At 38.8% G+C, this 21,065-nt stretch overlaps 3 protein-coding genes across 4 annotated transcripts; 1 reads left to right on the top strand and 2 right to left on the bottom strand.

The window, feature by feature from the left end:
* Window positions 1-6,047: 6,047 nt before the first annotated feature.
* Window positions 6,048-8,921, top strand: LOC306736622 (uncharacterized protein; the record flags this gene model as incomplete). The annotated part of the gene is made up of 5 exons (XM_079218274.1): window positions 6,048-6,657; window positions 6,764-6,871; window positions 7,169-7,230; window positions 7,933-8,193; window positions 8,376-8,921. 5 exons carry the CDS (start codon window positions 6,048-6,050, stop codon window positions 8,412-8,414), a joined length of 1,080 nt encoding a protein of 359 aa, XP_079074400.1. The 3' UTR covers window positions 8,415-8,921.
* A 2,288-nt stretch (window positions 8,922-11,209) lies between these two features.
* Window positions 11,210-13,827, bottom strand: rplp2 (ribosomal protein, large P2). 2 transcript variants are annotated; one of them, XM_079218699.1, is made up of 5 exons: window positions 13,752-13,827; window positions 11,911-12,034; window positions 11,768-11,816; window positions 11,586-11,678; window positions 11,210-11,336 (listed from the first exon to the last, which is right to left on the bottom strand). In XM_079218699.1, the coding sequence occupies exons 2-5, from the start codon at window positions 12,031-12,033 to the stop codon at window positions 11,260-11,262; spliced, it is 342 nt and encodes a 113-aa protein (XP_079074825.1). In that variant the 5' UTR covers window position 12,034; window positions 13,752-13,827; the 3' UTR covers window positions 11,210-11,259. The 2 variants fall into 2 exon arrangements, with proteins under 2 accessions (XP_079074825.1, XP_079074826.1); XM_079218700.1 differs by having other exon boundaries at window positions 11,210-11,333.
* Window positions 13,828-17,457: 3,630 nt separating this feature from the next.
* Window positions 17,458-19,553, bottom strand: LOC306736753 (adenosine receptor A1; the record flags this gene model as incomplete). The annotated part of the gene is made up of 2 exons (XM_079218415.1): window positions 19,052-19,553; window positions 17,458-18,094 (listed from the first exon to the last, which is right to left on the bottom strand). Exons 1-2 carry the CDS (start codon window positions 19,405-19,407, stop codon window positions 17,458-17,460), a joined length of 993 nt encoding a protein of 330 aa, XP_079074541.1. The 5' UTR covers window positions 19,408-19,553.
* Between the last annotated feature and the right edge of the window lie 1,512 nt (window positions 19,554-21,065).

The following is a 21,065-nucleotide window of genomic DNA, read 5'->3' as shown; positions in this document are numbered from 1 at the left end:
TTAAACAGTTAATCAGTCTTTTCCCTCTGTTATTCCTATAATGGTTAAGGCTGTTGTCATTCTTTATTTATCTTATTGTCAACAAATCCCATGCAAAGACCAAAACCAACAATACAAGGATCCTATACAAAAATAACAATGACAATAATAGATGTTTATTGATGACCACAAATACTTCCTTTTTTTTTTTTAAAACACCAGTATCCTCACTGTTCCTCCATTATGCGACCGCTGTGGTTTATTTTTGTTCCCATTCACACCATCCTGCTGCTGTGAATACTGACAGACCCAGGACTGGAAATAGTCCTCCACGCTTACACCGTTTACGTATGACAAACCTCCGCTAAAAACTGCAGTGCCCAGCTGTTTTAGAAAACAATTTGGCATCTTTTATATTGTAGTGACCTGATTTTATAAGATTGTAGTCGGAGCCAATGCAGGACTATTACAAACCTCATAATGATTATAATGCCAGCTATCAAAGATAACAGATACAGGCATTTTTTATTTTCTGTTTGCATTTTGTCAACATTTCAAGCTTAAGTTTGGCATTCCACAGTGTTAATTATTTGCTTTTATGATTTAGATGCTGTCAGGAAATATAAAACCATGTGACACATCAACAGATTCTCTTTTATTCTCCACTTGGTGACATAACAAGGAACTGTTACTGATGGAGAGTTTGTGGTAGAAGTACTTTGTTCCAAAAAATGTAAATTATTCAAAAGCCATTTTAGTCCATTTTTAATAATTCAAAGTGACTTAAAGTAACATTTGTGATGTTCAGCTCGGTATATCAAATACGCCATTATAATGAATACCATAGCAAATCAATGAAGCATTTTGAGTATGCAGGTAATTCATAATTGTAGATTAATGGAGTCATTGTATTGTCCAGTATCCGTCTGAATATACTTTGCTCGCTCAGTTCTGCTCTGCCTGGATGCACCAGTTCCCATAAAAAACATATTTTAGATTGGAGAGGGGAGTCCCATGAGAGGGCAAGTAATAATTCAAGAAGAGAAAGATTTATGACGGGTACCTGCACGGGGATTGCTCGGCTGCAGTGCGCCAGCCCTGGAGGTCAATGGCCAGACTTTGTGGGACGAAACGTGAGTCCCACATTTGTCCTGCTTAACTCCCATAAAAAATGAACAAGGTGCCCTGAAGTATCACCCGGGACCAGACGGGGTTGCTGTCAGGTGACCACAGGCTGCCCTTCACATCTGGGACAGACACAAATGTTTGCAACGGCCATTTTAGAGCGGCACATTGAGTGTGAGTGAGGGTCATCCAGCTGTGTAGTGCATTACAAAGTATAATAATAATAACTACCTTAATAATTCTCACAATGGAAGAGACTGCTGCACATAAACCAAAGCTTCCAGAAGGAATATTCATTGAAATAGTTAGTTGTTAACTGTATTGTTACAATGTATGTAGTAAACATGTATACAATTTCTGTATAGGTTCATTTAAAATCTCAAAATGAACTGTGAAAGCAAGGCAGGTAAAGCATTCTAATCATTTACTTAGTTCTTTGATGTTATATTAATGCTCTGAATATTGAATTTGGCACTTCTATTTGCAATTGTAAAGATAGTGGAGTAACATCTACCTGAGCAGAGAACAAAGTCACTCTGTGTGTTGTAATCCGAGCTTCTTCATGAAAATATATTTGTATAAATATAGTAAGAAATATCAATATTAACACCAGCATTGATGTTTTATTAAATTACAATCATATCTTTTAGTTTAGAGCTTTAAAAAAAACAAGTTTAAGTGTGCAGTTACTCTTTAAGTAAAACTATCAATACTGCAAGATACAAATACATGATTACATGACCTGCATTGAAAATCTCAATTCGCTAAAAGTACATAATTGGCATTCTTTGAAAAATAAGTATCAAATGTTTAAGTTTTCCTGTGAGTTGTTTATAATGTTGTAGCTGTTGAAACTCATTTGAACTACCTTATACACTTTCTGGTATTAGATCTATAACAGTGCATTATATTTTATATGCTCACCATTTGAGTATGAAGTAGCATGAAATGCCAATACTCTAGTGAAATGTACTTGGTTACATTCCACTTCTGCTTGATAAATATTGATTTCATGGGGACAGGATTGGATTTGTTGTTCCACAGACAACACTGTTTCACAGAGTATAGCATGACACCTTGTGGAATTATTGTGGTACTACATATGAGCAAACTTACATCCAGGAATGGATTCTTTTTTTTATTTATGTCCTAGGGCAGTTTTAATTTACACTTAAAAAAAGGTTTTAGCAGTTTGTCCAACTAAAGCTGACAAAAAGCGGATTAATTGACCGTTTCAATTTACTTTCTGTCTAAATGTTGCAATAAATGTGAAAAGAACAGTCGCGTCTCGGACTAGAACATCTCTTCAAGCACAACATGATTAGAAGTATGTAAAGTCATTTCTAAACAGTTTCCTTAATGACAAAAAAAAGAATGAGCAATAGAGGAAGAGATATTCAGTCTGAGACACAGTCGCAGTGATCAAACTCATCTGCGGTTGTCTCTCAATGACGCAGCACAAACAAAAAGAAGCCGCTTTGTTAACTCTAAACCCAGCTGCGCCTCAAGCTGAGCAACTGGTAATGTTGCAATCGGTTCCAGAAAATGTCTCATATTTCCAGTAAAGAAGTCAGATAAGAGAGCACTCGTCGGTATGAAAATAAGGTCATGAGTAAAACTATTTCCATAGAAGTTTTACTATGGCTTTCTGGAACTCTTGGCCTACATATGAGGCCAATCCCAGTTTATATCTGCAGGCTGGAGAGAAACAAATGTGATTACTTAGTGTTGTTGAAACTTGTCTGAGTCATAAAAGCTTGGTCTGTTCAGTCAGTTCACTGGCAGGTTGCTCGTATTAAAAGATGAATTCGATTTCAAAAGTGCAGCCTTTGAGGGATCTCTCTCTATCTCTCTCGCTGTAAATGGCCAAAATACATAATTATGTTGTTATTGTTGTCATCTTGATGGGCTTTTCACAGAATTTTGGGACACTTTTTAAACTAAACGAATATTAAATCCTAAAAATGATTTACAAATGAATCCCTGTTGTCATGTTTTTTACAGCCTGCTTTGTATATTTATAAACCTGACTATATATATATATACACATGTATATACATGTATATACATGTGTATATATATATATATATATATATATATATATACATGTATATATATATATATATACACATGTATATACATGTATATACATGTATATATATATATATATATATATATATATATATACACACATATACATATATATATATATATATATATATATATATATATATATATGTGAATTCTTGATTAATGAAAACATTCTTGGCAAATGCTTTCGCCCGTCTTGCGCCGGTCCAAGAATTTCACCTCTAGCGGCCTCCAAAGACAAGGACAAGAAGAAGAAAAAGAAGATTATATATATATATATACTGTACTTTGTGGTGTTATATTTTGTTGGCACTCCTTAAAAATAAATAGGGTGGACAAAATATTAGAAACACCTGCCAGCATAATGCAACACTATTGAACTGAAGCATCTGAGTTGACCATGAAATTAAAATGACATAACAAAATAATTTAACACAGAGTATGACTCTTTACACCGATTTTAGGCCTATTCCAGTTCTTAATCCCTGTTTGATTTTATTGATTTATTGATCTACAGATTCAGGCGATAAGATGTTGGAGTGAGTGAAGTAAAAACTATATTCACCTCTAAACATTATGTCCAACATGGTCCCAAGAAGTTGAAAGACAGATATTAAACATGCAATGTAAAACCATACGGCGAATGCAAAAGATGTGTTTATAGCTCAATTACAATTTGATTCATAGTAGTACAACACCAATAAAATACAAAAGCCCCTGGCTACGTTATTTACTGAAGGCATCTTGAGTAGTAATCCTGTTGGCTTCTGCCATGTGCAGACTGTCTTCGTTTGTTTTTCTTTTGTACTGTGTATTTTATTGCAGTACTGCCAACCAATTTCCCCCTGGGAAGACAATTAATTAATCAATCAATGTTGACCGTTGGCCATTGTTAACTGAACACAGACATTACGGAGCATGCACATTGGTGATAGTGTATGCAGCTTGTGTTGTTATGGCAAACTCCTAAACTTAATTAGGTACAGTTGCAACAATGCATTGATTAGTTGTCAACTTTTTTAGTTAACTGACAAGTATTTTAATAATCGATTAATCAGTTTGACAGATTTTTTTTTGGGGGGGGGGGAATCCAAATTCTTAGAATTGTTGCTCATCTATGAACTGAATATGTAAAACAACACATTTGATGGCATCATCTTGGTCTCTGGGAAAAACTGATCGGCACTCACTATGTTCTGACATTTTATTGACCAAACAACTGATCGATTAATCAAGAAAACAATGATTAGTTGCAGCCCTGTCCTCAGGGCTATACTCAGATTTTATTTTGTAATTCTGTAACATAGCTACTGTCAGAGGTTACAACCTCATTTTTGTGAGGTTACTCAAACACCTTAGAACAGTCGTTCTCAAATGTGGGTACAAGTACCCCAGGGGGTACTTGAGATTTAAAAAAATATATATTTAAAATTAGCATAAATTCTAAAAAATAGTTATTTAATAAATATTCAATCATATAAGTGTAAGTTATAATTGTATACATTCTATATTAAATCAGACCCTGGTGACACAGCGCTGTGTGTTACAACCCAAAATGCTTTGCGCTGGTTATGGGGTACTTGGCTGAAAAAAGGTCGCCACAACTAGAATGGCACGAGGACGGAATGCCAGCCTCTGATAGGAAGTTACCACTGCTTTTACTTACTGTAAAACGTGGCCAGCCGACCGGGAGGGGAAGTTTTACAACAGAACTGAGGAGCTCCAGCGAAACCAAAAACAAGTGTAAAAAACATGACGTGAGCGCGCGAGCAAAGCAGGAAGAGTTTTTATTTCCCGGCCTCCGCCCACTGTCTCTCAGGCACGTCGGCTCCAGGTGAGGCGAGAAGGCAGAAACGTGTCCAAACATGGGCGGAGAATGTGCGCAGGTAGACGCGCTGCGGAGGGTTATGTCACATCATACGACGTGTGCGTCCTCACTGTAACCGGCTCTCTGCAGGGAGCTCAACCATTCTACTGTCGCTGAAGGAGAAGAGGTGAGTTCACAGAAACAGGAACTTTTAGTGACGACGGACGTTTATCTCTTGCTTTCGTTTCACCGTTCCTCTTATTCCTTGTGATTTTAGAGCAGTTTGAGAATGTTTCTAAAAACGTATCCAAAAACTAGTACACTGTAATATAATAGAATGCAGGATTATTTCTGGTCCAAACAAGTTGTAAACAAGTATTTCGCTATGTAGTTTTAAAGCTGAAACGAACGAGATGAGTTGGTAACTTCTTTGATAATTCGGCAAGTAATATGTTTAAGTTGTTCCAGCTTTTTGTTCCAGGTTTTCTTCTGCTGGCCAGACAAAACAAGCTATTTAAATAAGTCAGCATGTGCTTTCGAGAATTAAGGAATTTAAATATTTGTAATAATTAATCAATTGAACAAGACAATAATTGGCAAAGGAATTGATCATAAAAATATGATTTATATGCAACCTCTGCGACTGATTACTTTGATCAATCAATCTGATCTATCAATCTGCTGACTTGTCCTGATTATTTGTATTATTTTATTTTTAACCAATTTATTCAATCATTAACTTGATTATGTTTTATTATGAAGTAATCTGTTGGTCAGAACATCGGGGTAAATGCCCAAATTGGCATCTTTAAATGGCTTGTTTTGTGTGGCCCACACTCCAAATCCCAAAGGTATTCATTATATTATCACTTTGCAGCAAATCCTGGGACAAAGCTATTTTTCTGCAGATTCGATGAATCAACTAATTGTTACGGCCGTAAAGGCTTCTTCCAAAGAGCTCATTGTCTGCTTAGAGCACAAGTATTTTCTGACAGAAAGTATTGTTGTTAACCGGATGTTTTCTTTTTCTTGTAGTCGTCCAACCATGGAAACACAAATAAACACACAAAGGTCTCCTATCAGCCAGCTGATTTCCGTGCCTCACAAGGATACACTGCGCCTGCTGGATGTGTACGTGAAGCGCAGCATCAGCCTCAATGACGGGACACAGGGGGGTAAGAGGGCAGCGGGGAAAGAAAAGTGGGTGACAATGCCGAAGAAGCTAAGACGACATTCCAGCGACCCTTCCTTTCTCTTGGCCAATGAACTAAACAACGGGAAGATTGGTACGTTTTCTGCGGTCAAACCAGACCAGCCTGAGCCTCATCCGGAGGAATCCGAGAAACCTGTGAAAAAAAAAAAGAAGAACAGGAAGCCCTCGCTTTGGAAAAGCTTCTTGGGTATTTTCTCACGGAAGGATAGCGAGGAGAAAGTCGAAGAGCAGGACGGCACACCGGAGATAACCGAGGCCTCGGAAGCAGAGGCCTCTGACAGTGGGGACAACTGCGTGCCCATGATGAATGTCAACTCACAGAGAAGGAAGTCATTGAGAAGGAAAACCACGAAAAGAAGGTTCTCCATGAGGCGGCTCTCGCTGACGAAACCAAACAAACCCGGTCGAGATCTCAACCCCGCCGACATCACTCGAGTTCAAGGTGAGTTGTAATGATTCAACGTGACTGGATGAATTGACTTTATTTGCGCGATGATAATAAATGGCAAATATGATTCAATTTGATTCGACTGATTGTTTCTTTGCAGCCGTCAGCGTGGAATCCACAGACTATTACTACGAGAAGGTGACGGAGGAACTGGAGAAGATTGTCCTCGAGGTCCAAGAAAATGACGAAGCTGAACGTCTCTCTGATGGTGAGAAACCGTTTCTTTTCACTTTCAATTTCAAGTGCACCAATAAAGCATTATTAGAATGCTTTTCATTTTAATTTGACCGCAGCTATTGTGATGAAACGAAGCCAATCGGTTCAATTCACACCGGGCAGCATTTCTCTGATAAATGGAGTGTGTCATGTGATGAGCAGTGACAGTTGTGTATCAATGTAGTTGTGCATTACTATATTAATAACGTAAAGATGAAATGAATCCCCATAACTTCGTGACTTGTTCAGCGTATTCATTATTCTTCCCCTTGTTTTTGTTTGCTCTCAGCGGAAGTAATCGACAGGATCATTGCTTTGACAAAGGAGGAGGGTGATGCCATCGATGACAAGGTCGGTATTTATTTCTAGCTTTTAATAATTTGGCAAATATTTGCATGATGATTGCCTTCACATTCTTGGGATTATGCAAGAGAGACTATGTAATTAGTTAATGAATGTATGAAGTATTTTGAGGCTTAAGCAGTTTCTACAGAAAGCAAAAGCACATCAAGAAACCATAAACGGAGTCATAAAGTCGAGGCCATAAAAAGCACCAACTCCACCATGACACAAGTGGTGTGTTAAAAGGAAAAGTCACCATTGTATTTATTTGTACGTCATCAAACCTGTGTCTTTGTGAGACCCTGAGACCTTTTCTGGTGCAACAGTCCTGTTCTGGTCTTTACCTCCGCACGATTTAAATCATTCATCGCAGTCAGAAAGAGGGCGTGCAATAGTGATAATACGAGTACAGGGAGAGTCACAAGGCATGCTATCAAAACACAGCATGCCCTGTGACTTGCATCGTATACTTGGCTGTTGATCAGGCAATGTGATGACATCACCTTGGGCTTTCAGGAACTTGTGATTCACCAACATTTCTCAGTTGTTGTTTTTAAGATTGATTGTTAAAATAATCGGCAGATAGAATAGAAATATAAAAATGTATTACAGGCGATTCCATGGTGTTTCTCCTTTTTTACAGTGCGTGTTTATGAGCAGTGAAATCCCTGACAGGACAAAATGTTGTGTATTTACCTTCCTCTCCTCCAGCTGAAAGACAACCCCACCCTGAGCAACTTCTTCAACGGGATGTCGTACTCTTCCTTCCAGAAGTTGGCCGATGCGTACCTGGAGACCGAAGCGTCGCCGACCCACAATCCTCCCACTGTCCTACCGACGGCGCCTGAGCTGGTGAAGTTGGCCTTTACGTTGGACTTCACAGCCAGAATCGCCGGGCTCTCCAAACAGAACATCGGCCACATTACTGGCCTGGGCTACCGTTATCTCCATGATCGATTTGAATACCAACAGGTAGGAATCAAACCTGTTGACAAGAGACAACACTAAACTTTAGAGATAGACAGCTTTGGTGCTCTTTTTTAAATATTTATGTTTATATATTTTTTTTAAAGTGCAACATAGCTGTAAAAATGGCGCAGCACATACAGTCACCCAAAGGTGGTTTGGTTTAACGCTTTTGTTCTCTTTTTCAGGCGTGTACAGATCATCCGTGTTCTGACGCTGACGACTGAGAGACAACCGTGCAAAGAAAGAAAACAACACTGCTCCAAGAGAAGCGCTTAACTTTTCTCAGCACCACAGATGTGGTTAATGTGTGGTTGTGTGTTGCAACTATGAATTCCTCCTTTTTTAAAACACAAACACAACCGAACACACATTTTAAGCTTATATTCATTTTCGCTTTTACTGTTTTGTCAGAGAAAAATTATTTTGCAACGGGATGTTTTCTGATAAAAACAGTTGAATGGCTTTGGTAGATTTGAATGTTTACTTTTCAAAGTGTGAACTGGAATATAAAGCACAAGTCTTAAAACGTGGCAATATTTGAGACAAGTTGATTCTACAATGACAATGAAAATGTGATGCTCTTATTTTTTTTACAAATCCACTATTGATTTTTTACATTGATTTGTAGTGATGCAAACAAACAATACATAACCTTTGTTGTATATAAGCTAGACTCCGTGCAATATTTGTTTTACATTTCTAGGATTGTATAATAGAAGCGAGACTGAAATGTCACACTGTTGTTTGTTGATATGAATGCTGGCATTCATATCACATACTGAAATAAAATGTTTAATTTAATGCTCAAATTCTTTGTTTTTGTCATTAGGAAACCATATCACTTTGCGCCCAGACACACCGTGGGGCAAAACTATTTGCTCACTTGATGTTTTTTTCAGGTCGGTGTGTTTGGTTAACATCACAACAGACTGCTTATTTTTTGTTCTTGGCCGATTGTTCGCAAACTTGTGTTTTGAGTTTGAAAGAAGCGTGTTTAACCACACCTTTATATAAATTCAGTCCCACAATGCAGGCACACCTCACGGAGATCTGCACTCACCTGCTCTTTCCTAGTTAATCTTTCTTTTACCCCCAAGGAATCCAATCCCCTCCTTTTGCTAGAAGAGAAAGTGACATTTAATAGAATGAGTCATGTCAAACAGCTGGAGGCTAATACTGCATTTACTTTAGGATGAGAGCATCCTTTAATTGAGCTGCTAGTGGTGGTTCAGTTGTGTATACAGCATTTGTATACATATACAGTAGATACGCACACAATATGCAATCAAGGGTTGCTATTATAGCAACATTTTAAAGGGTTGCACATCAAAAAGGCTAGGAAGTACTGCCATGTTATAGAGCACAGCTAGTTATTTTTAACAGAACCAACAGGACCTTGACTGCCACACCTCTGTAGTCTTACTAGATTATGTTAAACAGCACGTATGAAAGTTAATTTTTTTTTTTAAAGTACATTCTTGCAAGACTGAAATGAACATGTCACGGCAATAACTGCCAGAGCAGTACGCACAGTGTGGGCTGATCAGCTAAACATCAGATGTGTTTGTGTGTATAATATTTGTAAAGATTGCCTACAGCATCTGTAAGAGCCACAATGTAATTATGAGATGTGACAGTCTGTCAGTTACATGCTCAAAGCGTGCAGTGATGGCTCACCTGTGGAACAGGTTCCCCTGCCTGAACTAATGGGCTCACAAGGGATTCTTGTGCATGCGGCAGCACAGTGTGATGTAACACATGTCCGTGTACGTCAGGGAGAAGAGGGCGGCGGAAGCAACTTGAGAAAAATATGAAGCGATTGCTTAATGACCAAAAACGGTCCTGGAGTCCTCATTCCCCGTCATGTGAATTTGAATTGGTGTTAACTGGGCGACTGGATAGGGTTGGTGGTTCGCGCCCCGGCCTTGGTAGTTCCTGTTGTGTCCTTGAGCCACTTAACCCCTAATTGCTCCCCGTTTCTGTGTCTACGGTGTACAGAGCAAACATGTAAGTCGCTTTGGATAAAAGCGTCAGCTAAATGTAATGTAACTGAAGCGAGATCTTTGAATTCATAATACGTTGACGTCTTTTTTGACGTCTTGACCTACATTTATTTACTTTGACACAGAAAAACAGGTGAACAGTTTCCAGTAAAAATGTCAGGATTGCTCAACAGTTCAGTGACTAAAAGAGCCGTCATACAAAGCGACTTAATTAGAAATGATTTAAAAGATTGTGACGTGAACTGATGATTAATCGTTTATACACCACGTATCCAGTAACCTCGATCAGGGCAGGGAAAATGCATCCTTGTAGGCAGATACCTAAAACGTTAATGAAAGCTCGCTGCAGGACCAGTTCTCTGCGTCTGGACTTCAGCCATTATTCATTTAAAAGTACATTTTTACCGTGAGAAACTTCTAAATGCAGATCACTTGAATCTTTGCTTATTGAGGAACTTTACTTGAACTCTTTAAATTTGTCGACAACCTCAACAAAAAGATTTCAACCTAAGTTAGTCGTTGTCCGACCACAACATCTTGAATTTTAGTGAGCTAATTATATGAAAAACAGCATTTTGTTTCTCTTGATTTGTTAAACAGGCCGGTTTTACTGATATTTACCAACACCGCTAATGTAAAATAAGTGTTAAAAGCCATTACAATACATTAACATTGGCTGTCAAATACATGAAATGACCAAACGGTCCATAAACTGCAAAGTGGCAGCAGGTTTTTGAGTTGTGGTGAGACCGTCTGTGTGCTGGATCAAGTCTTCTCCCTTTAAGCCGGAGCCATTATGTGGTTTTGGTCAACAGCAGGACAGACTGACCACATGCAGGGTCCTGATTGCCTAATGATGACAAGTTGTCCTGTCTGGACTATTTTTAGCTGACAAAACAACATTAAACCCTGAAAGCCAGACATTTATTTTGTGAACCCTTAATAGTAATATCTTTTAAAAATAACAATTTGTGAGAGCTATTTTAAACCAATTATTGAGGACACAGACAATGTCATGAGTGTAAACCTTTTACATTTTTATTGCTTTTTAAACAGAGAACACAGATTAATCGAAGAGTCCAAAGCCCATATCTTCGTCTGACTCTTCAGATTCCTCTTTCTTCTCTTCCTTTTTCTCTTCTACTGGAAATGAGACGGAGGAAAAACATCAGTCAATTCTTCAGACAGACGCAAGGAAGAATATTTAGCAGTACTTATGTCCAATATAGTCAACTTTTGTTGTAGGACTGCTAGATGCTGCCACAGAGTAATTTGCGAGGGCCATCAAAATGCAATATTATACGATAATGCAATTTAGAACCTAAAGTAAGTCTCCCCCAGAAACCTCAACATTTATCAAATTTAAGCTAAGAATGAAGGGGGTACACATACCAACAGCAGGCGCAGCACCAGCGGGCCCAGCAGCAGCTGCGGCAGGAGCCAATACAGCACCACCTGCTGGTACGGAGGCTAACTTAGAGAGGCCTGTGGACAAAGGAAAGAAACTCATTTTAGCCCTCTTCCATGTACAACATCTTGAAAGCTTCAATGTAGGTTCACCACAAGGCCTTTACCTGAGTTCATGACTTCATTGATGTCTTTCCCATTAAGTTCACTAATGACCTGCAGAGATAGAGAAATATAAGATTCAACTTCAGGCTCAAAAATCTCAACAGTTTTTTAAAATTGCATACAATGGCGATTTTAAATGGCCTACCTTGTTTAGGCGTTCGTCCTCAGCCTCAATTCCTACGCTGCCCAAGATGGCCTTGATGTCCTTTGCAGAGGGGCTGGTGTTTCCACCGAGCACAGCCAGGAGGTAAGCGGCCACGTAACGCATTCTGTATTGACGGACAAGACACAAAATTAACAATTTGCGTGCGACTGTGCAAATGATGCAAATCTGACGTCAAATCTGAGCGATTAAAATAAGACTAGTCGCATCTCAACCTACAGGCTTGCATGTGTTAAAAGCTGCTGGAACTTTATTATCCATCCTAATAGAGTAAAAATACACCACACATAACTAAAGACAGGAATTTATTTTGGTTAATTAATTTTGAGAATAAATCATCACTACATCTTCATAAATTCAAGCAGCAAGACATTTGATGATTGATTTAAGCTAAATTGCCAAACATTTCTGCTTTTCAAATCAAGCTGATTAAGATATGCTGTAATTCCTGTCTCAAATCAGTGTCATTATTTTGGGGTTTTGGACTGTTGACGAAATAATCTTAAATTGTGATGGCCATTTGTCACTATTTTCGAATGATGAATTGTGCAAATAATGAATAAATGGTAATATTGGTTTTTTGCAACATAATTCCATTAACAATTAAGGCACTGATTATTTTCTCAATAGTTAGTTTGGAATATAAAATGCACAAACATGTCCTAAAGCCCAAATTAGACACATTCAGTTCTTACATTGACAGTACTATTCCTATTTATCTAGTCACTGCAATAAGACTTTATAATAAATCATCTCTGGCCAGATCCTCCAATTGAATCAATAACCAAAGCACCGCTTTTGTCATTTAGTTATTCACTGTATACACACACACTTCTATTTCACTGTATATATTTCATATACACTGTATATACTTTGCATTGTTTAGTGAAATGTAATGCATTCTGCTCTGCTATTTTATAGTGTGTGTATATATATATATGATGATATAGCGTGATGATACTACGTTAGGGTACTTATAATAACATACAAATATTAAGTATGAAAATACTCCCAAAAAAAAAAAATATATATATATATATATATATATATAAATATAAAAAAAAATATATATATATATATATATATATAAAAAAATATATATATATATATATATATATATATATATATATATATATATATATATATATATATATATATATATTTTTTTTTTTTGGGAGTATTTTCATACTTAATATTTGTATGTTATTATAAGTACCCTAACGTAGTATCATCACGCTTCCCGACGCAGCCCACTCAAACGCATGCTAGTTACGCCATCTGGCAGGATCATTTTTAACTAACGTTAAACGTAATGTTACGACATGTTGACGTTAAACACATTAAGTGAACTTGGTAATACAAATATAAAACGCAGGCACACAATAAAAGTAAAGTTACTTCACAATTCCATGTATGGTCTGAATATTGTGTTCATCTCTGTAATAAGCGAAGGGAGGAGCCCAGGCTAGCTGGTCGTATATTTAAACTATGCTTACACTTCCGTCAAACACAGGAAGACAATAAGAGGTCGGTGTTAAGAGTTTCACCGTTTTACATTTTAACGTTATCTCTTCAGCAGTGTCACTCTGTGCCGCTGCGATTCATTTGTGATATAACGTTAAAGCTAAAAGAAAAAACATGGCGACCAGTGTTTTTCTAACGACGCCACCTGCTCTCCATTTCTCATCAGCGGCTTCTTGTCCAGCAGCGCCGCGTTTTTCAGTAACTAAAACCAAAGCCTCGAGTACCTGTCGCATTTAAAAACACAGTTTCACGTCAACTAATTTAGACACGCATGTTAATTTCATCAAACGCGGACTTACTTTAAGTCTAAAGAGACACGAAACGTCGGTCACGCTAAGAAGAAATCCGGAAAGAAGGAAGAGGATAAACCGGAAGTTATGGAGGACTTTAAGCTGTTGATTTCATTGGTCCATTCTGACGTCAGCATTTCTCTAAACCAATGAGAACGAGTTTAAATACATGAGTTAAATAAATGCATCTATTTATCCCATTATTTAGTAAAACACTGTGCTTATCTAGTATCTAAATTATAACTTTCTAAAACTTTTTTTTTGTTATTAAAATCATTGCTTTATTTAATTATTATTGATAGTTTTTGCATTATTGTTGTTGTAAGTAGGTTAATGCATTGAAATAATCTGCAATGAAGACAAGCTGTTAAACTGTATAAGTGTGTACATTGATAGCTTGAGGAATTATTTAGATCCCTTGCTTAAGTAGGTTGGTAGTTACTGTAATACTGTAAACAATTGTTTGTCTTGCATTGAAAGTGATAGTATGTATGTATAATGAAGGAAATGTACTTACAGTATTAAAAGTAAAAAGTCAATGTGGAAAAACATAAAAGAAAACAACCCAAACCTCCAAATTATTCTCAAAGTTATTATATTATTAGCATTGAATTAATTAATTTAAAAAAAGCAAATCCTCGCTAGAACCATCAAATGGTCGTTAAACATGTTAAAATGATCACAAATCAATTTTCAGCTTGTTAAATGGTGTAAAATATCCCGTTATTGCATGGTACAGTGGTGCCAGAAGTTTTGATATATGTTACTAAAGTGAAAGTAGTTACAGTAGAAGTTACAACTCAATGTACATGCATGCCAAAATCACATATTCTAGGTCTTCTCTAATAACAATGATATTATTATTATTTTTAACACAGTGTGACACTGATTGAGAATTTTACAATGCATGTTGCAATGTTATCAGCCAGGACGGGACACCCTAACCAAGGTATTAATACACAAAAGAGGGACACACTTAGAAGGTGGAGATTCTAAGAATGGCATGTGCAGCATACTCAATGACAAAACAGGGATTCAGTTGATTGCATCATTTATTTCCATTAATTCACCATTAAAACATAGTTTAGAAATCATCATCAATACATTACTGTATCTAAGATGGAGCTATAATTCTTTGCTGGGTATTTGTTATACCTCAATGTAGAAAACACAAAATCATGATGAAGTGATCCCCTTCCATTCACAACCTACAATTCAAAACGCTCCTCCTGTCTCTCCTGGGCGAAGAGCCAGTTGAACAGAAAGACCACCACATCTGAACCAAACTCTGCAATCTTCTTCAAGTTGGTCACATACCACATTTTATAGCCAAATTCTCCCAGTAACAGTATGATACAAATGGCCAAGAATCCAAGGAAGATGCGGTCCATATAAAAGTTTGCCTTTTCTCTGAAGGTCCACTGCTCCCAAGGTTGCGCATGCTGGGCTTCAAAGTATTTACCAAAGTGCATCAGGGCTGTGTTTTCGTTTTCCAGGTCTTCCTCTGGGGCCTCCAGGTCTTGGACACCATCAGCTTCGTCTGTGTCAGCCATTTGATAGTGGTTCGGTGCTGCAAATTTCCCTCAGTTGTCTGATGATATCAAAAAGATAAAATACAATATTGCTTTTGGAGATTTAACTACAGATAAATGAAGCTTCACAAATCTTTGCTTTGCAACTGTTTTTTAGAATGAATGTGAAGGGTCTTACCTCAAAGAAGATTAGTTTAGGAAGAAGATAAGATGCTCACACACAATTGAGACTCTTGGCTTTTTTTGTCTCCACAGCTACACCATACTTTTGCCCCTTCAGCATTCGACAGGCCACCAGCCACGGGAGTGTGTGTTGCGAAGGTGGTAAAGTCTAGTTGACTATGCAGCACCTCCCTCACTAAGACGAGGGCTGGGGATTAGACCGCACTCAGCAGTTTCAAATCCCTCATCAAGGATGAAGGCGACAGATGGTAACATACGTTTTGATATAACGCCAGCAGGTTCATGTGTGAATGTCTCAGGTGGGCGCGGCATAAATATGACAAAAATAAACCCACATATCAAATGACAAAAAACATTTATACATGCATATTCTAAACCAAAATGTTCAACTTCCATTAAGATCTGTGAATGGAAGTGGTGTTACATGGACAGAATCCAGGCAGAAGTCAAACTGATGACAATGCAGAACTGCTTTAGCCGAAGCTTTAGCTTTAGAGTTGGAATAAATCACTTCAGCATGAAGCTCTGTGTGCAATTTACTCAAATGTCTGCCACAGCTATTGAAATATGCCTGAAACTAGCTGAAGTAGCTGAAGTGATGCCGGCATCCTGTGATAAAGACTAATTTCCGGATTGCTTTTAATGTTATCAGGGTTCTGTTTCATTTGGCTCAGTGACTTTATTGTGAATTTGCATTCTAGGCAGGGCCCTTCCCCTTCTCTGTATAATGAATGGCTTTCTGTGAAACATAACATGTCAGAACACACTGTCCCCTCTATTGATGAGACCCAATACATTTCCATTCTGTTCTTCTGCTTTTGTTCACGTGACAACTCAAACATCCAATGGAAGGTTTTGTGCCAAGTAAAAATCTCCCTATGCTATAGCAGGCTGTCCGTTAGTCACGTGATCTGAATAGCACCAGCGTTTTCACTTATCCAGTGACATATCTCTCTCTTTGAATGATGGAATGCCATGCGATGTGATACATAACTTCATGTTCCCCTCAGGGTGAACTGTATTAATTACATTTTTAATAATTTCCTTACTTTTGATCAAATTCTTGCAAAACAGATGTTATTAGTGCTAATTATTGAATGTTAGCATGCTAACACGCTACACTAAGATGGTTATTAAATATGGACAAAGTCTCTTTGACAGTGGGTGTCTCCGGCCGTCGCCATCTTGGCAGTGATGACACAGCCTAACTCTGAAAATGAGCAAAAAGGTGGATCGTGCGTGGAGCTGAGGGGAGTCCAGGTGACGTAGCAGAGCGGACAGCTAGCAGCTAGCATCCTGAGACGGAACCCTCCTGTCACTCAAAGTGGTCATGCCATAATTATGCCAAACTTTAAGCCTAAATAACATGTTCATTTCTGCTGTAAAGTTTAGCGTTTTAACATGGGGCTCGCTTTTGGAGCCAGCCTCAAGTGGCCATTTGAGAAACACTACATTTATCAGCGTTTTAGCGCTAGCATTATTTATCAGCACTGGAGGTTGCTGCCTGCTTGCATTATACCTGCTTAGCATCAGCATGTGGGCATTTAGCTCAAAGCACCATTTTGCCTAAGCATAGCTGTAGATTATTAGTCTTGTTTAGAACGTATTTGCATTGTTATAAATGAAACGTTGGCATATTAAATGAAGAAGCTATGCATGTTTATTCTGGTATATTTCCCAAAGAGCTCTTTGAACATGAAATGTTTGTTGCATCACTTATTATGTTGACATATTTATTATAATTCAATATGAATCAATTAAGGAAACCTTAAGTGAAAACAAACAATGCAAGTTATACGCTTTGGATTGCAGGCACATTTTCTTAAAATCAATCTGTGTCAATGAATTAAGAATGGATCGGAAATGAACTTGTCCCGAGTCTCAATGAAGTGCTTTGCTTTTGTGTTCGTTAATAGGTTGATATTTCAAATATCACATAATCCCATAAGTGTCATTGGCGCACCATCTCGCTGTCCGCCACAGAGGTGCTGTAGTCCTTGTTACAGCTGTACATCCACTTTCTCCGTCAGGGCCGGTGTGCTGGTGGGACACGGGGTGGGCACCGTGGGCTTACATAATATGCAGCGGTGACTGATCTTGATCAGCGTGACACGGAACGGCTTTATCCTGAATGCATAAACCATTGGGTTGAGTGCTGAGTTCACGTGGGACATGAAAATGCCGAAGTACATGGCAAACTTGGGTATGGTACACTTCGGGCAGAAGAATAAAATGCAGTTCATGATGTGTATTGGCAGCCAGCACACAGCAAAGAGAAAGACCACCAAGGCCAGAGATTTGGCCAGCTTCAGCTCCTTCCGGTAGTACCTTTCTCCGTCACACGTGGCCTCCGCACGCCGATTAAGCTGTCGCCGGATCACCCAAAAGATCTCGGCGTACAGGGCGATCATTATGGACAGCGGCACCACCACCCAGCCGAAGAAATTGAAGTACACCATGTAGTCCATCCTCATGACTGCGGTGAATTCACAGACAATGTCGCTGGAACTGCTGTGGTTTCCTTGAGCATTGCGGTTATTCCATCCAATCATTGGAACCAATCCCGTGAGGAAGGAGAGGATCCAACACAGACAAACTGCTACATATGCCCTCCTCTGGGTCACTATGGTGCTGTACCTGAACAAAGTTATTGGAACACAGTTGAAGACAAGTTGATATTTAATAACTGAAATGTATGCATACTGCTTTTCTACATTAGCATTGATTTTTTTGTTTTTTGTTAACGCGTCAGTCCATAGATTATTGTTCAGAAGGATGTCTCTCAGGTGCCAGCTTTGACATCAGCAAACAAAAAGTAGTAGGGGCGACTGCCAAAGTTATGTAACAAACTGTGCTTATGTCAGTTCTTTAGACAGACATGGACGTTTTCATTTACTTAAAAGCTTTTGGTGTCCAGCCCATTGATTTATATTAAAGCAGACAGAGATATATGGCCACGTCAGACTCTGAGAGCCACCTCCTCCTGACGCTAAAAGCAAAAATGTTGCTCTCTGATGCAAATAAGCAATAAAAGCAATAAAAAAAGAAACTCTTTCTACTGTAAGTGTGACTTTAGATATATAAGGATAATCAGTAAATGGAGGGCTTTTGCTGAAGGAATTAAATTCACCAATATGTTGATCCTGAGAGACAATCTCGTGATTGTGGGTAAAATAAGCAAAATATACTACATTTGACTTGTAAGGCAGTGACGCATGCCGTGTAGTGAGGTATTAATAGTATTCTCTCGAAAATAGGATTGTGAATAAATAGCACATATTTCGGTTATATAATTCGGAGGCTATTTCTATCATAAAAGCTACGACGTATTAGAACAGGCAATCACAACCAGTCATAGATAATGTGTGTGAAAATGGCCGCTTCCTATTGCTCTCAAACATGAATATTTTATTCTTCTTACCGTAAACAGACATCAACAATTACAGCAAATTGATACTGCAATGATTTTCGAAACAATGTCTTCACCACATCCACCATCCAACACAATCTTAACCAAACTAATCTCTAAAACTAAAACAACTAAATTACACCTCTTTAAAGTGAAAGTATAACTGACAAACAAAAGTTCCTCACTTGGTGGGAATCTTGACACGCAGGTATCGGTCAATGGCGATGGCCAGCAGAGAAAGGATGGAGCTCTGGGTGATGATCAGCAGCAGACAGGACAGGAAGAGGCAGGTGTAGAACTGAGTTTTAAATCCCAGACTGATGATAATAGCCAGAGGGATGACCAGAACCCCCACAGCGATATCAGCCACGGCCAGAGACACAATGAAGCAGAAGGTGGTGTTGCGGAGAGCCCGGTTCACACACACAGCCAGCACCACCACCACATTCCCCAACACAGAGGCAAGCGCAATAGCAGTCTCAATGGAGATGTACATCATGTCCACGTGTTCCCGACGCTTGATACCAGGAGAAGAAGACATTTTTTTACGTTTCACAGCTTACCTCGACTCAGATTGTAAAAAAAATCAAAATCAAAATTGGTTGTTAAAACGTCATGCATCCACTTTGGGTTTTGTTTCAGCAAAAGCATCTTCCATGACGCATGTTCTCTGACTGAAATAAGTTTTGTTTCTCTTTGCCACATATACTCAATGCGTATCCCTTAAGCTCCAGAAAGGAAGTTGAACAATTAATCCTCAGCATGTTGTTCAAGCTTTTGCGCAAGACTGGATATCAGCACATTGCTTCGCCTCTACATCCTTGCTCTCCCTCTCTTTTCCTCTCTCACTCGTCTATAAAAACGGTTCGTAAAATTGAGGGGAGGGACTTTGCTATCTGCAGTACCCTGCAGCAATAGTTTTGATCACATTCGTGTGTGTGTGGTTTCTGAGAGCAGCTGTGGTCTCTACTTGATTACTGACAGGATGCATTTTGATAAGGGTGTTAATAATGATAAAAGCTCTCAGCTGAAGATGGATGTGCACTTGAGCTGATTTTATCTTTTTACATTCTCATTGGTAATAGCATGCAAGTTCAATGCCAGTAAAAAAAAACGCTTGAGAAAAGAGAGTCGATATTACATTTAGTAAATCTGACTGCACTGATCACTTTAATGTTTAACTAAAATGTCTTGCTTGTCCTCGTCACAGTTTTTCCCAAACCAAATTTAACTTGTACTTATCTTCAATAAAAACAGTAGGGATCAATATGTTCTTTGATTTGTGTCCAGTATCCTGAAAAACCATTGGTCTCTGCATGGGAACGCTGGGTCTAATGGCTGCACAACTTCTGCGAGCACCTTCCCGTTGGGCTAAACTCTTCGCAAAACACAATGAGCTCTTTGCCAAAGGTTGTGTCTGGTGTTTGATGGTTTGGCAGGTGAGCTATAGCACCAGTCATGTCACTGTCAGTTCACGGTCTATCAACCATGACGATACCTTCAGGGCCTGCCACTTGTACCATCGGCATACTCATAGTGGATTTGTCTGATTTGGGGCTGCGCCCACTACGTGTGTTGTAGAAATGATGATACTGGTCAATGTCAGCCTCTCCCCCATGCTCCTCTCTCGTCATGGCTGGAGTCGAGGTTCCTTCCCATCTTCCGCAGTCCCTCAAGGATGTCTCTGGAGAATGAGAATGTTCATTAGGCGTGCTAGTGATGATTAGTGAAGAGACAGTGGAGGATGGGGACATGACAGGTTGTTGAATGATGGGTGGAGGCATCGCAGTTAAAGGGTTGTGATGAGTTGTGACCTGTGGGGGAGGTGCTCCTGGCCGTCCTGTGATGGGGTTGAGGAGATTGGCTTGTGGTGGAGGAGGTGTCTGTGCTCCCTGCTGTAGTCCAGGCTTGTGGCATGTACGGTATGCGTCGAGATCTGGAACCACCATTCTGTTTTTGTATGGATAAACTTGAGATGTAGCCTATGGGCTTTTAAAGGTTATAAAAAATGGCGTCCCCATAAAACTAAACTGCACTCAATTTCGTTTGGAAGAAAACACATTTTCTCCCGTTTTATGGTAGTTTGAAACCGGGGGTTGAATGGGAATTGAAACAAAACAGAAAATGTAACAAAACTAGGTTAATGCAACCAAACTACTTGGTTTGGTTTAGTAAAAAATCCAAATGGCTTTAAAATCC

This window comes from Taurulus bubalis, assembly GCF_910589615.1.
Source record: "Taurulus bubalis genome assembly, chromosome: 5".
NCBI classification, from domain to species: Eukaryota; Metazoa; Chordata; class Actinopteri; order Perciformes; family Cottidae; genus Taurulus; species Taurulus bubalis.
This window is presented reverse-complemented; position numbering and strand designations above follow the sequence as displayed.

Bases quoted from the DNA above. Each gene is read 5' to 3' on its own strand.
- rplp2 (XM_079218699.1), bottom strand. From the start codon at position 12,033: ATGCGTTACGTGGCCGCTTACCTCCTGGCTGTGCTCGGTGGAAACACC. The intron at 11,817-11,910 runs GTAGGCCATTTA...CTATCTCTGCAG, and splicing joins AGGACGAACGCCTAAACAAG to GTCATTAGTGAACTTAATGG. The intron at 11,679-11,767 runs GTAAAGGCCTTG...CTTTGTCCACAG, and splicing joins CAATGAAGTCATGAACTCAG to GCCTCTCTAAGTTAGCCTCC.